The sequence below is a fragment of the Oncorhynchus nerka genome, linkage group LG22, assembly GCF_034236695.1.
Source record: "Oncorhynchus nerka isolate Pitt River linkage group LG22, Oner_Uvic_2.0, whole genome shotgun sequence".
Lineage (NCBI taxonomy): Eukaryota > Metazoa > Chordata > Actinopteri > Salmoniformes > Salmonidae > Oncorhynchus > Oncorhynchus nerka.
In genome coordinates, this window is record NC_088417.1 from 36,279,097 (window position 1) to 36,303,668 (window position 24,572).

The 24,572-nt window shown below is 40.7% G+C and overlaps 1 protein-coding gene across 2 annotated transcripts in view; it reads left to right on the forward strand.

Annotated features, from left to right (window-relative positions):
- Positions 1 to 17,409, forward strand: part of LOC115105122 (cadherin-20-like) — a 42,256-nt gene extending 24,847 nt beyond the window's left edge. For both annotated transcript variants that reach the window (XM_029626756.2, XM_065007136.1), the window contains 4 exons: positions 7,011 to 7,132; positions 7,433 to 7,550; positions 15,768 to 16,019; positions 16,293 to 17,409. In XM_029626756.2, the coding sequence (XP_029482616.1) occupies positions 7,011 to 7,132; positions 7,433 to 7,550; positions 15,768 to 16,019; positions 16,293 to 16,816 (1,016 nt within the window). In that variant the 3' untranslated portion in view covers positions 16,817 to 17,409. The remainder of the gene's footprint in view (positions 1 to 7,010; positions 7,133 to 7,432; positions 7,551 to 15,767; positions 16,020 to 16,292) is intronic.
- Positions 17,410 to 24,572: the final 7,163 nt, after the last annotated feature.

Below are 24,572 nucleotides of genomic sequence, written 5' to 3' on the forward strand. Positions count from 1 at the left end.
AAAGAAATGCCACCCCACGACTGACCCACCGCCAAACCGGTCATGCTGGAGGATGTTGCAGGCAGCAGAACGTTCTCCACGGCATCTCCAGACTCCAGTGTGAACCTGCTTTCCTCTGTGAAGAGCACAGGGCGCCAGTGGCGAATTTGCCAATCTTGGTGTTCTCTGGCAAATGCCAAAACGTCCTGCACGGTGTTGGGCATTAAGCACAACCCCCACCTGTGGATGTCGGGCCCACATACCACCCTCATGGAGTCTGTTTCTGACCGTTTGAGCAGACACATGCACATTTGTGGCCTGCTGGAGGTCATTTTGCAGGGCTCTGGCAGCGCTCCTCCTGCTCCTCCTTGCACAAAGGCGGAGGTAGCGGTCCTGCTGCTGGGTTGTTGCCCTCCTACGGCCTCCTCCACATCTCCTGACGTACTGGCCTGTCTCCTGGTAGCGCCTCCATGCTCTGGACACTACGCTGACAGACACAGTAAACCTTCTTGCCACAGCTCGCATTGATGTTCCATCCTGGATGAGCTGCACTACCTGAGTCACTTGTGTGGGTTGTAGACTCTGTCTCATGCTACCACTAGAGTGAAAGCACCGCCAGCATTCAAAAATTACCAAAACATCAGCCAGGAAGCATAGGAACTGAGAAGTGGTCTGTGGTTACCACCTGCAGAACCACTCCTTTATTGGGGGTGTCTTGCTAATTGCCTATAACTTCCACCTGTTGTCTATTCCATTTTCACAACAGCATGTGAAATTTGTCAATCAGTGTTGCTTCCTAAGTGGACACAGTTTGATTTCACAGAAGTGTGATTGACTTGGAGTTACATTGTGTTGTTTAAGTGTTCCCTTTATTTTTTTGAGCAGTATATATATATTTTATTTAACCTTTATTTAACTAGGCAAGTCAGTTAAGAACAAATTCTTAATTACAATGACAGCCTACCCCTGATAAACCCGGACGACGCTGGGCCAATTGTGCGCCGCCCTATGGGACTCCCAATCACGGCCGAATGTGATACAGCCTGGATTTGAACCAGGGACACTAGTGATGCATGTTGCACTGAAACGCAGTGCCTTAAACTGCTGTGCCACTCGGGAGGGTAGAATATACTATATATATGTATATATATATGTGGACACCCCTTCAAATTAGTGGATTCGGCTATTTCATCCACACCCGTTGATGACAGGTGTGTAAAATTGAGCACATAGCCCTATAAGTTCCATAGACACACATTGGCAGTAGAATTACGTTAATGAGGAGTTCAGTGACTTTCAACACGGCACCGTCATAGAATGCCACCTTTCCAACAAGTCAGTTCGTCAGATTTCTACTCTGCTAGAGCTGCCTCAATGAACAGTCTGTGCTGTTATTGTGAAGTGGAAACGTCTAAGCCCCAGTATGGCTGAGCGTCAAAGTGGTAGGCCACACAAGCTCACAGAACGGGACTGCCTAGTGCTGAAGTGCGTAAAGTGTAAAATATTGTCTGTCCTCGGTTGCTGCACTTACTACTAAGTTCCAAACTGCTTCTGGAAGCAACTACAGGACAATAACTGTTCGTCGGGACCTTCATGAAATGGGTTTCCCTGACTGACAGCACACAAGGCTAAGGTCACCATGCGCAGTGCCAAGTGACGGCTGGAGTGGTGCAAAGCTCACCGCCATTGGACTCTGGAGGAGTGGAAACACGTTCTCTAGAGTGATGAATCAAGCTTCTTCATCTGGCAAGCCAACAGACAAATCTGGGTTTGGCGGATGCCAGGAGAACGCTACCTGCCCGAATGCATAGTGACAACTGTAAAGTTTGGCTGGAGGAGAAATAATGGTCTGGGGCTGTTTTTCATGGTTCGGGCTAGGCACCCTTAGGGCAAGGCGTCCCGTCAGTGGGACACCGGTCAACAATTTCCAGTGAAATTGGAGGGCGCGCAATTCAAATAAATAATCGGAAAAATTATGGATATTAAACATCTATGTACATACAAGTGTCTTATATAGGTTAACCTCTTGCTCCTACCCGACACGCAGGCGTCCCATCTAGACATCTGGAAATGCAAATGCGCTACGCTAAATGCTAATAGCACTCGTTAAAACTCAAACGTTCATTAAAACACACATGCAGGGTACTGAATTAAAGCTACACTCGTTGTGAATCCAGGCAACAAGTCAGATTTTTAAAATGCTTTTCGGCGAAAGCATGAGAAGCTATTATCTGATAGCATGTAACACCCCAAAAGACCCGCAGGGGACGTAAACAAAATAATTAGCATAGTCGGCACTACACAAAACACACAAATAAAATATAAAACATTCATTACCTTTGACCATCTTCTTTTTTGGCACTCCTAGATGTCCCCTAAACATCACGATTGGGTCTTTTTTTCGATTAAATTGGTCCATATATAGCCTAGATATCGATCTATGAAGACTGTGTGATCATGGAAAGAAATAGCGTTTTATAACGTTAAGTCATTTTTTTAAATGAAAAAAGTCGACGATAAACTTTCACAAAACACTTCGAAATACTTTTGTAATGCAACTTTAGGTATAAGTAAACGTTAACCTCTTGCTTCTACCCTCTACTTTTTTTAACATTCTGTTAAAAATCGCGCAACATTTCAGCGCCCTGCTACTCATGCCAGGAATATAGTATATGCATTTGCTTAGTCTGTGTGGATAGAAAACACTCAGACGTTTATAAAACTGGTTAAATCACTGCTGTGGCTTTACCAGAACGGCATTTACATCGAAAAGCACAGGAAAAACTGATCACTGAAAATGGGAAAATATATCCATGCGCTACTTGAACCCATTGATAAAGGTGAACCACAATTAATTGACTGAGGTTGCAGTACCTACAGCTTCCACACGGTGTCTAGAGTCTTGTCATTTCCCTTCGAGTTTTTTCTTGGTCAAACACATGCAGGGCACCGTATCTCCTATGGTCTAGGACCGGATATTTTGGTTGAGTTTCTAGCCGGACATTTTTCCAGACGGACAGCTAATGATTTTTACATCGCCTCCTGATGATTTTTATCGCTTATTAACGTTTACTAATACCTAAAGTAGCATTACAAACGTATTTCGAAGTGTTTTGTGAAAGTTTATCGTCTACTTTTTGAATTTAAAAAAATGACGTTACGTTGTGAAATCGCTGTTTTTTTCGTTTATCACACAGTCTACATATAACGATATCTTGGCTTTATATGGCCCGATTTAATCGAAATAAAGACCCAAATAGTGTTTATGGGACATCTAGGAGTGCCAACAAAGAAGATGGTGAAAGGTAATGAATGTTTTCTATTTTATTGTGCGGTTTGTGTAGCGCCGAATATGCTAATTATTTTGTTTACATCCCCTGCGGGTCTTTTGTGTTGTAGTGTATTGTTACATGCTATCAGATAATAGCTTATCATGCTTTCGCCGAAAAGCATTTTAAAAATCTGACTTGTTGCCTGGATTCACAACGAGTGTAGCTTTAATTCAATACCCTGCATGTGTATTTTAATGAACGTTTGAGTTTTAACTAATACTATTAGCATTTAGCGTAGCGCATTTGCATTTCCAGAGCTCTAGTTGAGACGCAAGTGTCCCGAGTAGAAGCAAGAGGTTAATAATCGATCAAATTGATCACGAGGCGATGTATATTCTATAGCTGTACGTCTGGAAATAATGTCCGGGTAAATCTCAACCAAAATATCCGGTCGGAAGAAATGCGCTGCCTCGTGTCCGTTTGACCAAGAAACAAATCGTAGGCAAATGACAAGACTGTTGACATCGTGTGGAAGCTGTAGGTATTGCAACCTCGGCCCCATTTAATGTGGTTCACATTTAACAATGGGTTCAAGTCGCGCATGGATATATTTTCCCATTTTCAGTGATCAGATTTTCCTGCTCTTTTCGATGAAACGCACGTTCTGTTATAGTCACAGCCGTGATTTAACCAGTTTTATAATAGTCTGAGTGTTTTCTATCCACACATACTAATCATATGCATATACTATATTCCTGGCATGAGTAGCAGGGCGCTGAAATGTTGCGCGATTTTTAACAGAATGTTCGAAAAAGTAGGTGGTAGGAGTAACAGGTTAAAAGCTTACATTCTTGTTAATCTAACTGCATTGTCTCATTTACAATAGGCTTTACAGCGAAAGCATGCCATACCATTGTTTGAGGATGGCACCCCACAACATTTTTCAACCAGCAAAGGCTTCATAAAAATCACAAATAGCGATTAATTACTTACTTCTTTTTGAAAATCTTCCTCTGATTTGCAATCCAAAGGGTCCCAGCTACAACATGCATGGTCGTTTTGTTAGATAAAACCATTCTTTATATCCAAAATGTCTGTTTAGTTGGCGCATTCGACTTGAGTTCAACATGCAGACAAAGGAATCCAAAAAGCTACCGCTAAACTTCGTTAAAACAAGTCAAACTACATTTCTATCTAATCCTCAGGTACCCTAAAATGTAATTAAACTATAATATTTCATACGGAAAGAAGTACGTTCAATAGAAAAGAAAAATTAGCAAGTCCTCTTCGTCACGAGCCCACAGACTGATTTCCAGCTGTGACTCCCAGTACCAAAACTCAAAATTCTTCCTCATTTTGGAAGAAACAAGCCTGAAACCTTGAACAAAGACAGTTGACATCTAGTGGAAGCCATAGGAATTGCAATCTGGGAGCTGGAATTTCATAGGACCCATAGCTTTCCATTGTAAGAGCATGGGATCTCCCCAAAAAATGTGGGTTGGTTTTTCTTTGGATTTTCCCCTACCATATCATTTGTGTTAGTCTCATATTATTTTCACATTTATTCAATTATATGGATATCCTGGCTTCTGGGCCAGAGTAACAGGCAGTTTACTTTTTGCACGTCAGTCAGGACGAAATTTTGAAAAAAGAACCCTAGCCTTAAGTAATTCCATTGAAGGGAAATCTTAATGGTACAGCATTCAATGACATTCTAGATGATTCTGTGCTTCCAGCTTTGTGGCAACAGCTTGGGAAAGGTGTTTCCTGTTTCAGCATGACAATGCCCCAGGTTCACAAAGCAAGGTCCCTACAGAAATGGTTTGTCGAGATTGGTGTGGAAGAACTTGACTGACCTGCACAGAGCCCTGTTCTCAACCCCATCGAACACCTTTGGAATGAATTGGAAAGCTGACTGCAAGCCAGGCCTGATCGTCCGACATCAGTGCCCGACCTCACTAGTGCTTGTGGCTGAATGGAAGTCCCCACAGCAATGTTCCAACATCTAGTGGAAAGCCTTCCCAGAAGTGGAGGCTGTTACAGCAGCAAAGGGAGTATCAACTCTATATTAATACCCATGATTTTTTTATGAGAAGTTCAACCAGCAGGTGTCCATCCACATACTTTAGGTCACATAGTGTATTTAACAATTCCTAATTCAGCTTCATAAAGTAGATATTACACATTACATGAGCGCGAGATAGAGAGAGACACAATCACCAGATGGTGCCGCAAAGTAGTATGGGTTGCACCTCCGTCACTCGGTCGAGCCATTTCCTTTGTTATCAACACTCCAGACGCAGATACTTCAGCCATGTTGGTGTCCAAAAGTTGAACGGGGGATGATGACTGAACGGGAGCTGAAGACTGTTTTGCCCAGTGATGTAGTCGAGTCACATTGCAATTAGAAATTCCACGAATAGATCCAACGTTATTCCTTACTCAACATGTCAGAGAGATGTTTGTTCCACATATTTCTATCTGAATGTTCCAAAGCATTGTGTCCTGCTAAACACGTTCCAAAACTATGTCTCTTGCTGAACACATCCCAGGTTGTTAGCTATAGCCAGCGAATGAGATAACATGATTGAACAAGGTTTTTATTTTTTTATTTAACCTAACCAAATGAGTTATGGTCCGGTCCACAAGTAGCCTAGTTTCAGAACAGTTGGTGATATGCTTAATGAATGTAAATGTTTCCCGCCAACACATGATAGAAAGAAGAAAAAAACGTAGCACCGGCATTATGGGTCATATCTTTAGAACGGTAAGGGAAACAATCGAGACGTTTTCGCTGAGAAAAAGATGTAGGCTTGGCTAAATTGGCTCCAGAACCTGGCTATGAAATGCAGTGGGGAAAGTGGCAGGGTTGAGCGAGACTACAAATTCAGGGAACTTTTCTATACTGAAGGGAGAGAAACAAAGCTAGACTGTTTTTTACTATTAAACTCAATGCTGCTGTTGCTTTTAATTTCGTAAAGCAGCTTGTGTTTCTCAACCAGGCAAGGGGTAGCTAACTAAAATGCTGGTGGTGATTGGTTGGCTACGGGGGGGAGAGTCGCCTTTCTGCCCACACTCATCGCTCCCTAGCAGCTCACCAGCTGATGTAGGCTGTGTGTACTGGGTGTGGCGCTTCCTTCCCACTGCTGAACAGAACTTGCTAATATTAATTGTGCTTATCACTGAAAACCTCTCAATCTCTGAAAACGGTTGTCCAGTCCACTTGAGTAGTCCATTTTTAGTCAGAGATAATTTCATCTGATCTCATTTTAGTCAACTGAAATTATTTATTTTTGTTTATTTCGTTTTTTTTCCTGGGTCAATTTACTGTAGTCAGTTATAGGCTCATCAATTGCCACTGAAAACAGGTGTTTGACAAATATTTTAGTCACTATTTTTTGTTGATGAAATTAACACTGATTCAGGGGGGAGTGAGTAATGAATCCCCGTTGCACTTAATATATCTGTGTACAGTTACGTAAAAACAATTCCAAAAAGCCAGCACATGCTGGGGAAATATTTTTTTGTCATCTTAACTTTAAATCTTTGAGTTGATGTGACTTCTCATTTAGTTTTGAGTCAGAACCACATACACATTTTAAGTAATAATGACTCTTCATTGACTTTGAGTTCAACTTACAGGAAGTATTTGAGCAAAAAACGCAGTGGGTCTTATACAGTAAATTGTGTGTGTGCATGCGTGCGAGTGTGAGTGCATGCTTGTCTTATACAGTATTGTGTGTGCATGTTATATTCCAGATAACCCCAGGATGATCGGGAGTGTGTCTGTAGCCGTGAAGATTCTGGACGTGAATGATAACCCTCCGTTGCTGACACAGTACTTTGAAGCCTTTGTCTGTGAGAGTGCCAATGCCGGACAGGTACAGAGGCACACACACACTTTCATACACGCACACACACACGTAAATACACAGGTAGAACCTAGACAGAGGCAGACCAGTAACCATTATTTGCAGACCTGTAATATTATCATATGAAGAATTACTCAAAATGATGACATACTGCAGCAAAATGTGCATAAGCATAAATATTAACTAATACATGCATAATTTGAATTTCTGTGCTATGTTAGTTTTACTCACATCCTGTCTCAGGGTTACTGACCTGACTGCCTCTCTCGCCCCTCCCCTGGCTGTTGTCTGATTGTCCGGTGACCTCAGCTGATTCAGACAGTGACGGCAGTAGACGCAGATGATCCTCTGGGAGGTCATCACTTCTACTACAGCCTGGCCGTAGAGGCAGCTAATAACCCCAACTTCACCCTTAGAGACAACCAAGGTAAATATTTTATTTATTTATACAGCAGTAAACCCACATGACTTCCTGGACACAGATTTTTGCACAATGTATCACTTTTTTGTGGGTATTATTTGTCGTCAACTGCTAAGCCAATTCAGCAATATTTGTCTAATTCAGTCATTTGCGGCTATAATTACAGCTACCTTGTTGTATGTGTGGCAGATCTCTCTGCTTTATATAACAGGGGGTTCTCAAAGTGGGATCTGCAGACCAGATAAAAAAACATATATATACAGTACCAGTCAAAAGTTTGGACACACCTACTCATTCAAGGATTTTTCTTTATTATTTTACTTTTTTATATGATGACAGCTTTGCACACTCTTGGCATTCTCTCAACCAGCTTCACCTGGAATGCTTTCCCAACAGTCTTGAAGGAGTTCCCACATATGCTGATCACTTGTCGGCTGTTTTTCCATCACTCTGGGGTCCAACTCATCTCAAACCATCTCAATTGGGTTGAGGTCAGGGGATTGTGGAGGCCAGGTCATCTAATGCAGCATTCCATCACTCTCCTTGGTCAAATAACCCTTACACAGCCTGGAGGTGGGATGGCTCAAACCAGATTGGATGGCGTATCACTGCAAAATGCTGTCGTAGCCATGCTGGTCAAGCATGCCTTGAATTCTAAATAAATCACAGACCGTGTCAAGAGCAAAGCACCATTACACCACCTCCTCCATGCTTCACGGTGGAACCACAAATGCGGAGATCATCCATTCACCTACTCTGCATCTCACAAAGACACAGTGGTTGGAACCAAAAATCTCAAATGTGGACTCATCAGACCAAAGAACAGATTTCCACCGGTCTAATGTCCATTGCTTGTGTTTCTTGGCCCAAGCAAGTCTCTTCTTATTATTGGTGTCCTTCAGTAGTGGTTTCTTTGCAGAAATTCGACCATGAAGGCCTGATTCACACAGTTGATGTTGATGTGTCTGTTCCTTGTGACAGCATTTATTTGGGCAGCAATATGAGATGCAGTTAACTCTAATGAGTCTTCATTTTCTGTGGCGGTCCTCATGAGAGCCAGTTTCATCATAGCGCTTGATGGTTTTTGTGACTGCACTTGAAGAAACATTCAAAGCTCTTGACATTTTCCAGATTTACTGACTTTCATGTCTTAAATTAATGATGGACTGTCATTTCTCCAGCCTTATTTGAGCTGTTCTTGCCATAATATGGAGTTGGTCTTTTACCAAATAGGGCTATCGTCTGTACACCACCCCTATCTTGTCACAACAACTGATTGGCTCAAATGCATTAAGAAGTAAAGAAATTCCACAAATTAACTTTTAAAAAGGCACATCTATTAATTTAAATGCATTCCAGGTAACTACCTCATGAAGCTGGTTGAGAGAATGCCACGAGTGTGCAAAGCTGTCATCAATGCAACTTTGAAGAATCTCAAACTCAACTTTTTTATTTACTACATGATTCCATATGTGCTTTCATAGTTTTGATATCTTCACTATTATTATACAATGTAGAAAATAGTAAAAAATTAAGAAAAACCCTGAAATGAGTAGGTGTGTCCAAACTTTTGACTGGTACTGTATATATACTTTGTTATTGTTTCAATTAAGGACTATAGCTTTAAACAGAGTTTTATCTCTGCCCCATGACACAATGTGTAGACTTCCAGGAAATTTGCTTCAAAACCTCAAAATGTTCTCTCCGATGCCAAGACGTTGGCCTTTAAAATGCTCCTTCCCAGGGCCCGAGACTTGCACTGCAAAAACATAGTAAAACTCTGTGTATGCTATGTTTATCTCACTCAAGTTATAAGGGGGTCCCTCATGAATATGCTTTGATAAAAGGGATCCCCGGTTTGAGAACCCCTGTTCTGCAGTGCCTATTCACAGCTCTTGACTTTCCCCACATGTTGTTGTATTTAAAATTGATTAAACAGATCTTTTCACAGGCCTACACACAATACCACATAACTGCATTCACGTTTTGGTTTATTTCAAATTAATAAAAAATGAAAAGCTGAAATGTCTTAATAATTATTCAACCCCTTTGTTATTGCAAGCCTAAAATATGCTTAACAAGTCACACAAAAAGTTGCATGGACTCACTCTGTGTGCAGTAAAGGTATAGCAACTGCTCGGCCCCCGACCGCAAGGCACTACAGAGGATAGTGCGTACGGCCCAGTACATTACTGGGGCCAAGCTTCCTTCCATTCAGGACCTATATACCAGGCTGTGTCAGAGGAAGCCCTAAAAATGCCCAAAGACTCCAGCCACCATCGTCAGACTATTCTCTCTGCTTCCACATGGCAAGCGGTACCGGATTGCCAAGTCTAGGTCCCAAAAGGCTTCTCAACAGCTTCTACCCCCAAGCCATAAGACTTCTGAACAGTTAATCAAATTTCTACCCATACTATTTGCATTGTCCTCCCCCCCTTTTAAGATGCTGCTAATCTCTGTTTATTATCTATGCATAGTGACTTTAACTCTACCTACATGTGCATATTACCTCAGTTACCTCGACTAACCGGTGCCCCCACACATTGACTCTGTATCGGTGCCCCCTGTATATAACCTCGCTATTGTTATTTTACTGCTGCTCTTTAAATATTTGTTACTTTTAATTCATATGTTTTACTTATCTATTTTTACTAAATAAATCTTCAGGCTAGGGTCTACTTTTCTCAATTTCCACTGACTGACGTGGGACTGACGTGCCCAAAGTAAACTGGCTGTTGCTCAGGCCCTGAATCCAGGATATGCATAATTGGCACCATTGGAAATAAAAACACTCTGAAGTTTGTAGAAATGTTAAAATAATGTAGGAGACTATAACACAATAGATATGGTAGGAGAAAAACGAACCAGATTTTTTGTTGTTGAGAGCCCATGTCCTTCCAATGGAACATATAGGGGAAGATTATCATCTATCTTCCAGTATGCAATTCCTATGCAATTCCTAACTGCGTGTCAGTAGTCTTTGATCAAGGTTTCAGGCTTGTTTCTTCCAAATTGAGTAAGAAATATGAGTTTTACCACATGGACACAGATTTGTGTTTGCGCGCCTGACGAAGAAAACACACACCTGCTAATATCGTTTTCCTATTGAAATATTATAGTTTAATTACATTTTAAGGTAGCTGTAGATTGTTTTAACAAAGTTTAGCGGTAGCTTGTTGGATTCCTTTCTCTGCAAGTTGAACGATTGGATTACTCAAATCGATGGCGCCAACTAAACTGACTTTTTGGGATATAAAGGATTGTATCTAACAAAATGACACTACATGTTGTAGCTGGGACACTTTGGATGACAAATCAGAGGAAGATTTTCAAAAAGCAAGTGAATATTTCACCGCTCTTTGGGAATTTTTGAAACCTGTGCAGGTGGAAAACTATTTTGATGTGGGACGCCATCCTCAAACAATTGCTTTTCGCTTTAATCGTTTGCATGTAGGGGGCTGTATTTTCGTTTTTGGCAACAAAAAAAACATACCCATTTGAAACTGCCTGTTTCTCAGCCCCAGAAACTAGAATATGCATATAATTGTCAGATTAGGATAGAAAACACTAAAGTTTCCAAAACTGTAAAAATATTGAATGTGAGTATAACAGAACTGATATTGCAGACGAAAACCAGAGGAAAATCCAATCAGGAAGTGCCTCTTATTTTGAAACCCTTCTGTTCCTATGCATGCCTATCCTCCATTTCAAGGGATATCAACCAGATTCCTTTTATATGGCTTCCATAAGGTGTCAAGTCTTTAGACATAGTTTCAGGCTTTTATTTAGAAAAATGAGCGTGAAAGATCACATTGCGTAAGTGGATAGGTGGGGGCTCTCACAGTGAGTTTTGCGCTACAGAGTAAAGCGGCCATTGCTTCTCCCGGTGTTATTGAAAAACCTACACACCCGGTTGATATATTATCGAATATATATTTTAAAAATAACCTGAGGATTGATTATAAAAAACGTTTGACGTGTTGGATATTATTTGGTATATACGTCTGCGTTGTTGTGACCGCTCTTTCCTTTGGATTCCTGAACATAACGCGACGAACAAACAGATATTTTGGGTATAAAAATAATCTTTATGGAACAAAAGGAACATTTGTTGTGTAACTGGGAGTCTCGTGAGTGAAAACATCCGAAGATCAAAGGTAAACGATTAATTTGATAAATTTTCTGATTTGTGACCTAGCTACTTAATGCTTAGTGTACATAATGTTATGCTGTGCTATCGATAAAATTACAAATGCTTGGATTGCTTTCGCTGTAAAGCATCATTTCAAAATCTGAGACGACAGGTAGATTAACAAAAGGCTAAGCTGCGTTTTGCAATATTGCACGTGATTTCATGAATATGAATATTTTTTTGTAATATTATTTGACTGTGGCGCTATGCTATTCAGCGGTTGCTAACGAAATTTATCCCGCTAATGGGATGGGTAGCGTCAAGAAGTTAAAGCCTATTGTAAATCGAACAGTGCAGTTAGATAAAGAAGAATTTAAGCATTGAAACAATATAAGCCACTTGTATGTACCTAAATGTTTAATATCCATAATTTTTTATGATTATTTATTTGAATTGCTTGCCCTCCAGTTTCATCGGAAGTTGTCCCGCTAGTGGGATGCCTAGCCTTAATAACCAACAATGCAGTTTTAAGAAAAATAAGTGTTAACCTCTTCAGTCGACCCTCTACTTTTTTGAACATTCTGTTAAAAATCGCGCAACATTTCAGCGCCCTGCTACTCATGCCAGGAATATAGTATATGCATTTGCTTAGTCTGTGTGGATAGAAAACACTCAGACGTTTATAAAACTGGTTAAATCACTGCTGTGGCTTTACCAGAACGGCATTTACATCGAAAAGCACAGGAAAAACTGATCACTGAAAATGGGAAAATATATCCATGCGCTACTTGATCCCATTGATAAAGGTGAACCACAATTAATTGACTGAGGTTGCAGTACCTACAGCTTCCACACGGTGTCTAGAGTCTTGTCATTTCCCTTCGAGTTTTTTCTTGGTCAAACACATGCAGGACACCGTATCTAATCCGGTCTAGGACCGGATATTTTCGTTGAGTTTCTAGCCGGACATTTTTCCAGACGGACAGCTAATGATCTTTACATCGCTCCTGATGAATTTTATCGCTTATTAACGTTTACTAATACCTAAAGTTGCATTACAAACGTATTTCGAAGTGTTTTGTGAAAGTTTATCGTCGACTTTTTGAATTTTAAAAAATGACGTTACGTTTTGAAACGATGTTTTTTTCGTTTATCACACAGTCTACATATAACGATATCTAGGCTTTATATGGACCGATTTAATCGAAATAAAGACCCAAATAGTGTTTATGGGACATCTAGGAGTGCCAACAAAGAAGATGGTGAAAGGTAATGAATGTTTTCTATTTTATTGTGCGGTTTGTGTAACGCCGAAATGCTAATTATTTTGTTTACGTCCCCTGTGGGTCTTTTGGGGTGTTGCATGCTATCAGATAATAGCTTCTCATGCTTTCGCAGAAAAGCATTTTAAAAATCTGACTTGTTGCCTGGATTCACAACGAGTGTAGCTTTAATTCGATACCCTGCATGTGTATTTTAATGAACTTTTGAGTTTTAACTAATACTATTAGCATTTAGCGTAGTGCATTTGCATTTCCAGAGCTCTAGTTGGGACGCAAGCGTCCCGAGTAGAAGCAACAGGTTAATTAAGGGCTTGAAGGTAGGCATTTCACTGTAAGGTCTACACATTTTGTATTCGGCACATGTGAAAAATTAAATTTGATAGTCATTCAAAAAAAATCTGTTAACTTCTTCACGCGAGCCATCCCGGATCCGGGATCGTGAATACAGCCTCAAGCTCATTACCATAAGGCAACGTTAACTATTCATGAATATCGCAAATGAAATGAAATCAATAGGCTAGCTCTCAAGCTTAGCCTTTTGTTAACAACACTGTCATCTCAGATTTTCTAAAATATGCTTCTCAACCATAGCAAAACTAGCATCTAGCATTTAGCGTTAGCATTTAGCATTAGCATTTAGTGTTAGCATCAGCAGGCAACATTTTCACAAAAACCAGAAAAACATTCAAATAAATAATTTACCTTTGAAGAACTTCGGATGTTTTCAATGAGGAGACTCTCACATAGCAAATGTTCAGTTTTCCTGAAAGATTATTTGTGCAGGAGAAATCGGTCCGTTTGGTGCGTCACGTTTGGCTACCAAAAAAAAACGAAAATTCAGTTTATCCAAACGCCTAACTTTTTTCCAAATTAACTCCATAATATCGACTGAAACATGGCAAACGTTGTTTAGAACCAATCCTCAAGGTGTTTTTCACATATCTCTTCGATGATATATGGTTCGTGGAAGTGTCCTTTGCCCTCTGAATCGCATGGCAAAATGCATGCAGCTGAAGATTACGCACAATTTAGACAAAGGACACCGGGCGGACCCCTGGCAAATGTAGTCTCTTATGGCCAATCTTACAATGATATGCCTACAAATACATCACAATGCTGCAGACATCTTGGACGAACGGCAGAGAGCTTAGGTTCATTCATCACACATTCACAGCCATATAAGGAGACGATGGGAAACAGAGCCTCAAAAATTCTGCTAATTTCCTGTTTGAGGTTTCATCTTGGTTTCGCCTGTAGCATGAGTTCTGTGGCACTCACAGATAATATCTTTGCAGTTCTGAAAACGTCAGAATGTTGTCTTTCCAAAGCTGCCAATTATATGCATAGTCGAGCATCTTTTCGTGACAAAATATTGTGCTTAAAACGGGCACGTTTTTTTATCCAATAATGACATAGCGCCCCCATAGGTTGAAGAGGTTAAACACTATCTTATCTCTGAATCCAACACATACAATTATCTCTATTGTCCCCCAGTTGAGCAGTGATTTTCAAACACAGATTCAACCACAAAGACCACGGGAGGTTTTCCAATGCCTCGCAAAGTAGGGCACATATGGATTTAAAAAAAAAACATTTTAACATTGAATATCCTTTTGAGCATGGTGAAGTTATTAAATACACTTTGATGGTGTATCAATACACTCAGTCACTACAAAGATAGGAAGAAAGTTGCCGGAGAGGAAGAAAACCGCTCAGGGATTTCACCATTAGGCCAATTAAAACAGATAGAGTTTAACGGCTGTGATAGGGGAAACCAACTGAGGATAGCTCAACAACATTTTAGTTACTCCACAACACTCGCCTAATTGACTGAGTGAAAAGGAGGAAGCCTGTACAGAATAAAATCATTCCAAAACATGCATCCTGTTTGCAACAAGGCACTAAAATAATGCTGCAAAAAAATTGCCAAAGCAATTCACTTTGTGTCCTGAATACAAAGTTATTTTGGGGAAAATCCAATACAACCCATTATTGAATACCACTCTCCATATTTTCAAGCACAGCGGTGGCTGCATCAAGTTATGGGCGTGCTTGTAATCTTTAAGGACTGGAGATTTTTCAGGATAAAACAAATGTACGGAATGGAGCTAAGCACAGGCAGAATCCTAGAGGAAAAACTGGTTCAGTCTGATTTCCACCAGACACTTAGAGATGAATTAACCTTTCAGCAGAACAATAACCTAAAACAAAAGGCCAAATCTACACTGGAGTTGCTTTACCAAGAAGACAGTGAATGTTCCTGAGTGACAGAGTTATAGTTTTGACTTAAATCTACTTGAAAACCTATGGTAAAACCTGAAAATGATTGTCTGGCAATGATTAACAACACATTTGACAGAGTTTGAAGAATTTTGAAAATAATAAATGGGCAAATATTGCACAAACCAGGTGTGGAAAACTCTTAGAGACTTACCCAGAAAGACTCACAGCTGTAATCACTGTCAAAGTTGCTTCTAAAAAGTATTTACATATGTAAATGAGAGAGTTCTGTGTTTCAATAAATTTGCAAAAAAAAATTAAAACATGTTTTCACTTCGTCATTATGTGGTATTGTGTGTAGATGAGTGAGAAAAAAACATATTTAATGCATTTTGAATTCAGACTGTAACACAGCAAAATGTGGAAAAAGTCAAGGGGTATGAATAATTTTTGAAGGCACTGTATAAGACACTTAACCAGGCCCCGCTTTCTCTGTCCTTTGCAGACAACACCTGGATATTAATAATGATGTATCATATGATATACTGTATCAAACCAGGCTTCTCTCTCTCTCTGTCCCTGATTTAGACAACACAGCATGGATCCTGACGCGTCGCAGGGGCTGGTCTCAGCAAGATCAGTCAGTCTACTACCTTCCTATCTTCATCTCAGATGGAGAGCAGCCAGTCCAGACCAGCACCAGCACCCTGACCATCCGTGTGTGTAGCTGCGATGTGGAGGGCAACGTTATGTCCTGTAATGCTGAGGCCTACCACCTCCCGGCTAGTCTGAGCAGAGGGGCGCTCATCGCCATACTGGCATGTATCTTTGTCCTGCTCGGTAAGTCATGATCTGGTTCTTGTTCTTCTTCTATGGAATGATTTTCTACACTGTTGATCTGCTTTATACTTACTTCATAAGCTACTGTATATTCCTATTGTATTTATATACAGAACATCAGATTCCAATCTAGACAAACTCTCTTTTACCGTATCTATGCTTCTACTTTTGAAAGTCTTAGTCCGGTTAACCAATTCACTAAAGAAACCATTAATAATCTCCCATAGTTTCGGTGTCTGTTGTATCTGATCATGTCTCTTTTCTCTCCTCTAGTGATGGTCCTGCTCATGTTGTCCCTCCAGAGCCACCATAAGAAGCCCTACCTGCACGATGAGGAAGACAACGTCCATGAGAACATTGTCCGCTACGATGACGAGGGGGGCGGAGAAGAGGACACCGAGGCCTTCGACATCGCTGCCATGTGGAACCCACGCGAGGCCCACCTAGTGGGGAAGCAACGTCAGGACATGCTGCCTGAGATTGAGAGCCTGTCGCGTTACGTTCCCTTAGCATCAGTAGGTGGGCCGGGTTGTGGTGGTGGAGACAGCAACGTCCAGGGGTATGTGCTAGCCAAGCTCCTGGAGACGGATCTGAACCCCTGCGCCCCGCCTTACGACTCCCTGCAGACGTACGCCTACGAGGGGGAGGGATCGGTGGCCGAGTCCTTGAGCTCGCTGCAATCTGGGTGCTCCAATACTGATCATGAGTATGACTATCTCAATGACTGGGGGCCCAGATTTAAGAAACTGGCAGAGATGTATGGGGTTCTAGAGACGAACAACCCTCCCATGTGGTAGAGGGGAGGAAGGAAGGAGAGACTACCCCCTACATACACACACCTTAGAGAAAGAGTGGAAACAGAGTCATAGAGAGACAATGACTGAAACAGTGACAAACACAGAGGCTGAAACAGAGAGATAGCCACAGGACTAGAGAGAGAGAAAGAGAGTTTGAAAGGTGTGCTCGTCATATAACTGTAGCACTTGCAAATGCACAGCTAAGCATCGCCTGTTCTCCACAGTTTGAGCCGTGTAGCTTCCTAGCTACCATCACAATCCCTCCCCATCCACAGGAAGAGTCTTTAGAGGAGCCTGGACTGACTGACTGACAGACAGCACAACGAGACCCTCAAAGCAAAGGGCTTCAAAGCACACGTTAGTTAACTCCTGTGGCCAACCCAGGCCCTAGCCACAGGCGCCAGCAGCTCTTTGGTTCAAAGGGTTCGATTCCCCTCAGAAGAACACAAGATAGGGGAGCGAAGGGCAAATGTGGAACTCAGAATACATTACCTGCCGATACACATGTATGCAGGAGACAAACAAACTCTGAAACGCTGACTTATTTTGGCAGTTTGTTTTGCCGATTTAAATTTTAAAAAATTTCTCTCTTCTTTTGGTCAAGCTTTAGTTTAAAAAAAATTCTAAGCCACTATGTGACTATTTTTTTTAAGGTAAATGATTTGATGAAAAGTTTTTTGTTATTGTTGCAGCCATTTTGATTTGAGAACTGCTATTTATTCCCAGTAGCTCCATTATGTGGCCGTATCTTACTAATTAATTATTTTAATATGCTGTCCTTATATTTAGAATAACTTATTTTTTAGGAATCAAACAAACACTGGACTTGTGTTGGATGTTATCTCAAGGTTGTGGGATCGCCATAAAATATGTTCAAATTTTTTGTAGCGTTATCATGTAACATAAATATTTCAATGGAGTCTAATTGCATTTCTGTTGTGTGTGTTTCTGTGTCTTGTTTCAGACAGAGTAAGGGAGATGTAAACTCAGTAATCCTGTTTGGATTTAAAGTTAATTTGTTTAATGTGTCAATCCACATTTTGTTAGTATGAACACTTTGTTGTTTTGCTGCTGGTTAGGAGCATGAAGCATGATCATGCATTCAACAGGATATTCTGTGTGTCCCAAATGGTACCATATTTCCTACATGGGCCCTGGTCAAAAATGGTGCACTATTTCTCATATTTAACTAGGCAAGTCAGTTAAGAACAAATTCTCATTTACAATGATGGCCCTTGACAAACCCTCCCCTAACCTGGATGACGCTAGGCCAATTGTGTGCCGCCCTATGGGGACTCCTGATCACGAACGGTTGTGATACAGCCCGGGATTGAACCCGGGTCTGTAGTGACGCCTCTAGACCGCTGCGCCACTATATAGGAAATGGGGTTCCATTTGTGATGCAGGAACAATCTTAAGCTCTTGTTTTGAGATATACTGTCCATGATACCACAGCAGGACTGGGGGACATTACAGTAACTGATTTGATGATGCTAAGTTACCATCAACTTCTCAGTCAACATCACAAACATACCTGGATGAACACAAACAGGAGATTTATGAAATAACCATTTCATCAGGGTATCAGCCATGAACAGGGGTGGAAATGGGGGGGGGGGGGTCTGAGACCAAAACAACAGAGTTGATGGTTCATCTGTCCTTTTGGAGAAACCAAATTGTCCACCGCATCATCTCGGCCTACTCCTCCACATTTTGTGGCTTAATCTCAACCCGCACATTCCGACCAGTGGACTTTGATAACTTTGATAATCTGCTTCTTTATGTGCCAAATGTAAAGAAGAAGTTTTAAAAAATACTTCAGAACGCCAAAAAGAAAAGAAACGAGTGAAATTATATTTTGATAATTTCTGATTGGGTGGAATCTACTTGAAATATGTGTGGTGTCAGTTATGCTACAGTATGTGGTATTTGAATGTAAATGTGTTTTGTATACTTGGTAATAAAATACAAAAATAAAACCTTCTGTGGTCGACATTCGCAGAGATCGTATTCATGGTAAACACTGCCGATGCTGGCTGAAGTGAAAATTACCTTTTAAATGTTAAGCGCTGTGTACTTGATTGATTCCCGGGTTTTGAGTGCTAAATAAAGTTGTTTCGTTACTTTTATGCCTTTTAGGTATTTTGGCATTAATTGGGGGAGCTTGCTGCAAGCAAGAACAACTTTAGATATCCAACATACTTATTAATCTCCTTCTGCTGCCCCCTGTAGAGCAGAACTGTAAAAGCTACCAACATCAAAATAACTTTAAAACATGCAGGCTGACTGACTTCAGGTTGATAAAAAAAAAAGTTTGATACTACTAAGACTTTTCAAACTACAACCACTTTTGCGTCAAACCCAATGCATTTTAATGTCAATAGAAAAATGCTGGTCACTCTTCCACCATTTACGATAGTGTCACGACTTCCAACCAAGTCGGTTCCTCTCCTTGTTCGGTCGGCGTCACCGGTCTTCTAGCCATCGTCGATCCACTTTTCATTCGTTTTGTCTTGTTTTCCTACACACCTGGTTTTCATTTCCCTCATTAATTGTTGTGTATTTAACCCTCTGTTCCCCCCATGTATTTGTGTGGAATTGTTTGCTGTAAGTGCTTGTGCACATGTTGACTGGTGCGTGACGGGTTTTGTACCCAAGTTTTGTTATTCTTTATGCCGTTGATTTTGCAATTAAACTGCTCCGGCTATTACCTAGTTCTGCTCTCCTGCGTCTGACTTCCCTGCCACCAGTTACGCACCCCTTACAGATAGAAACACTATTACATTTTTACAATGTGCAGACTGGTCTGGAATAGGTTGTTTGTCAAAAGAGAGTATCAACAATGTGTACTTTTTATAAATTTGACTTCAAAGGCAAAATATGGGTTAGCCACTTCTCTTGATCCATTTCAGCTACAACAACCAACTCAACGTTGACATGTGCAGGCTGACTCTACTTAGATGGTAGCAAAAAGCTCTGTTGATACAATTTATACTTCATCAACTACCATTCGTTCTTCACATGCATTTCAATGGCGGATGCAGGCTTTAACATTCTAAACTAAAATCACTGCCACAATACTTTTACCTGTTCAAACTAAAGCTTGAAAAAACACATTCTATGGCTTATGATGCTATAGTACTCACTCTAGCCTACTATACTAGCCAACCATAATTCACTACAATAACTCTCCACCGAGAAACCACCCCAAAATAGGTCACTATTACTAACCTATAGCCTATGAAAACCCTAATTAAACTACCATTACTAATACATGTCACAACCATAAACACTAGCAAGCACACAACACATTTCATCCAGAAAATGTATTTTTCTAGTTTTGGAGAGGGAGCATACTTTTGAATAATAAATGACTTCTCTCCCCTTGTAAGGAACATTAGGCATTTCCCTGAAGCATGACAGAAGTGTAAGCCTTTCCAAAGATAAAGCAGCTATTTAAATGTGCAATCATATGCTAAATTGTTCTCCAAAGTGTTATTGCAGATTACTTCATTTTCATTACAGTTCCCTCTTAAATAACTTAATTTGCTTGACTTATTTTGTTTGGAGGCAAACAAATACCTGTGCCTAAAGCTTAAGAGACAACTGAGGAAGGCAAGCATTCCATTATTTTCCCAACACCTATACAGACAATCTTCCCAGGTAAAACTCTTACTCTGAAAATCCATTTCAACCATAATTGTGTAAATATTAAACAAAGAGTTCATTTTAATTATATATTCTAATTAATGTCCCTTGTTAGAAGTAAAATATAGTTAAAAAATAACCGTTGACATATGGTGTCTGTCTAACGGTTCAACAGACCAGAGGAGGCTGGTGGTTTTAATGTGTGATACCATTTCAGGTATTCCGTTCCATCTATTACAATGAACCTCTCCCCTGGTACACAGTATCTGCCCACCAGTCACCCCTGCAACAAACAGACAGCCTTCCGGCAGACAATGATACACTACTATGTACTGTGACGCTCCTCCCGCTTGAAATTACCTCAATGCATTTATGATATCCTTGTCAAAGGAAAGGAGAGGAGCTTGTAATCCCATAATTATTCCCAACATTTTCTACTCCTTGTTATTCATAGCAATTGAGAAGCAAAATTAAGTGCGAAAAAGAAAATGCATAACTGCAATTAACAAACGAGCCTGTGGCTTTTGCTCACCTACTGGGTGGCATTCAAGAGTGAAATTACACAGACAATGGGCCAAATATTCCTAAAACTTAAGCCACTACCTATACTGTACCCTACATACTGTATATGTCAGTGGAAAACTCCAATTACACACCAATGGTTTTGTTTTGTCTGTACTTTCAGCTCTATTTTATGATAACAGGTGCAGACATTCATGCATTATAAGCATCCATATTACCACTGAAAGTGTGGTACCTTAAATATCGTTTCTGGGTGAAGTTTTCCTTTTGGTATTTGTTTCATTAGTCCATTGTTGACATAAGCAAAACATTTTGGGACTGTCAAAAATCAGGTTTTCAAGATATGTAACTTTCAAAATACAAAAATCATCACATGACGCAAAACGCACAAACATATGATTTGATATAACACCAGAGAATTTGCTATGTATCTTTTTCAGCGTCTGATACATGTTAACAAGAGAGGGAGAGGAAAACATGGAAGTTTCATGGATCATGGAAGATAAGAAGTTTGAAGCAACTAGTAACATACAGTGCACCCTATTGATGGGTAAGTTGATGTCACAAAAAAGATGCACATTCTTCAATGGGGCAGAAGTCCGTGAGTTGTTGTGATTCTGGATGGCCAGATAGCTACCAACAATGACAAGAACCTCCATGTGGGGAATTGTGACTTGTTTCAGCTAGTTTCATCTTGTTCGTGATACAGTGACTTGTTCTGAGGTGTTTTGACTGATTCCATGCCAATGCATATATGGTTCAAATTCGCTAGCTGCATCAAATTGAACGATGTATTTGAGAGACAAACATTAAAGAAACATAGTTTACATGTTGTCAACATTCTACGCCAACCCCGTCTATTTTACCCCATAGTTGTGCACGCATTGGTTGTGTTGCTAAACAACCAACCCGTCTAAATAATTCATCAGGTAATGTAAGCATTAAGCAAATTGTCAACCATTTTAAAACGAGAAGTGGTTTTGACTGATAAAAAAAACACGCAGGTATTACTACTCTATAAGTTAACTTCAAATTGCCCCTTAATCCTCTTTTCTATGACTTAAATTATAATGATGTGTTATGATTAACCTCATTAATCATTCTTGCAATAAATCCATTATCAAGAGCATATAAAGCATAAATCACTGCATTAAACCCCTGTCTCAAGCATCTTCCGAATGCCGTTTACTGTGGTTTCCCTGCTCCTTCTTACCCCTCCATCACTGCTGCCACCGCCTCTAGCACACGCACACGCACACACACACGTCCCAGTGTTATCCAGAGTCGTCAGGGGTAATTTGTCTTAAGCCTCAGTACTCTGTCTCCCATAAGAGGGTTTCAAACTGCAGCACAAGTTATTAAGAAGCCTGCTGGCTCCCTTCACTAATCCTACCCAGGGTAAACTCACCAACAGCAGAGCAGAACACACTGAATCATCCTCTAATACCATGCTGTAGAAAAAGGCACTCACTCTCTCATTCGGCTGCAACTGGAGGCAAGGCAAACTAACTCGCCCCAGAGAGAGAGAGAGAGAGCAAGGGAGAGCGAGAGTGTGTGTGTAAGAGAGAGCGAGAAAGAGTGACAGAGACAGAGAGACAGAGTGGGGGGAGCAGCTCCAACACATTTGACATGTTGGAGTTTAAAGCAGAGCAGAACAGTACAGACTCACACGACTGACGCCCGACAGATCCTTTCTTTATCGTTCTCTCCCTTCTTCCTCCCCTGCTTCTCTCTCACTCTCCCTCCCTGTCCTTTAACTGTCCTGTGTGCTGTGCACTCTCTCCGTTTAACTGTGCAGTGCACTCTTTGCACAGTGTGCTCTCTCTCCATTTAACTGTCCTATGTGCTCTCGCTTTTTAACTGTGCTGTGTGCTCTCTGTGTACCCAGAATAACCCCAAACAGTTAACGTAACACGCCAATGTAAAATAAGATTTTTGGATATAAATACGAACTTTACCGAACAAAACATACATGTATTGTGTAACATGACGTCCTATGAGTGTCATCTGATGAAGATCATGAAAAGGTTGGTGATTAATTTTATCTCTATTTGTGCTTTTTTGTGACTCCTCTCTTTGACTGGAAAAATGGCTGGGTTTTTTTGTGAGTTGGTGGTGACCTAACAATCGTTTGTGGAGCCTTCACTGTAAAGCATTTATAAAATAAGACTGTGGCTGGATTAATGAGAATTTTATCTTTAAAATGGTGCCTAATACTTGTATGTCTGAGAAATTTGATTTATGAGATTTCTGTTGATTTGTATTTGGCGCCCTGCAATTTCATTGGCTGTTGGCGAGGGGTTCCGCTAGAAAAGAGAGGTTGGAATCAAGTATGATGCCAAGGTACTTAAAATTAGATACCACCTGGAGCTTCTCCCCTTACACATAGATATCTGGCTCAGTAGCATATGTTGCCCTATTTGTGAAAAACATGCAAACAGTTTTTTTCACATTGAGATGCAAACACGAGTCACTGAGACACTTTGTAACCTGGACCATTACAGTAGTGAGTTCTGGTGCAGCTTGTGGTTTGCTCTTTGCATGCACATATATCATTGTATCATCTGCATACATTTGAACTTCAGACCCAGTACAGACAGAAGGCAGATCATTAATGTACAGGCTGAACAGGAGGGGCCCCAGTATTGACCCTTGGGGCACGCCCACATCATAGTTAAGAGTGGGCGACAGCTCATTGCTCACTCTGACACTGAATTCTGCCTTCAAGGTATGATTTCATCCATCTCAAGGCCTCGGGGGAAAAGTTGAACTTGGACAATTTTGTGATGAGAATCTCGTGGTTAACATTATCAAAAGCCTTCCTTAGGTCCAGAAACACAGCCTCAACAACGCCCCCTTTGTCCATCTTGGACTTCACATTTTCCAGAAGAAAGCAGTTTCTGTGGAGTGTTTTGCTCTGAAGCCAAACTGCATGGAGTGTAATGTGAAGGGGCTGTTGTTGAGGTGGGCAATCAGTTGTTCTGCTACACACTTTTCAACAACCTTTGACACCACAAGTGGGCCTGTAGTTAATCACGTCAGCAGGGTTGCCTGATTTAAAGATGGCCGTTATTATGGCCAACTTCCATACCCTTGGAAACACCCCCAAACCAATAGATGTGTTGGTAACCTTAGTAATGGGGCCAATGAGTGACTCTGTAGTTTTTAAGTAAGGTAGAGTCCAGCCCAAACACATCTTTGGCTTTAGAGTTCTTTAGTGAGCTAATCACCTTGCTCACCTTTGACTCAGAAACCCCCCTTATGATGAAGACCGGTTGAGCGTCATTCACTAGCATTGAGCCCAAGAAACCAGTGGAGGGGTTCTGTGTCAGTACCCTGACAGAGTCAATCAAGTAGGAATTGAAGGATATTGCTATTTCGACTGCATCCTGTGTTAGATTGTTATTCACCATGATTTCTAATCTTTTTGCAGTGTTACTATGGTCTTTCCCTGTTAACTTTTTTAGATTCTCCCAGATCAATTTATTTATTATGTTAATAAAAAAAGTTTGCCTTGGCCTGTCTGATTTCTTTCATCACCTTATATATCTACATGGTAAACCTACGTCTGTCATGCTCTAATTTG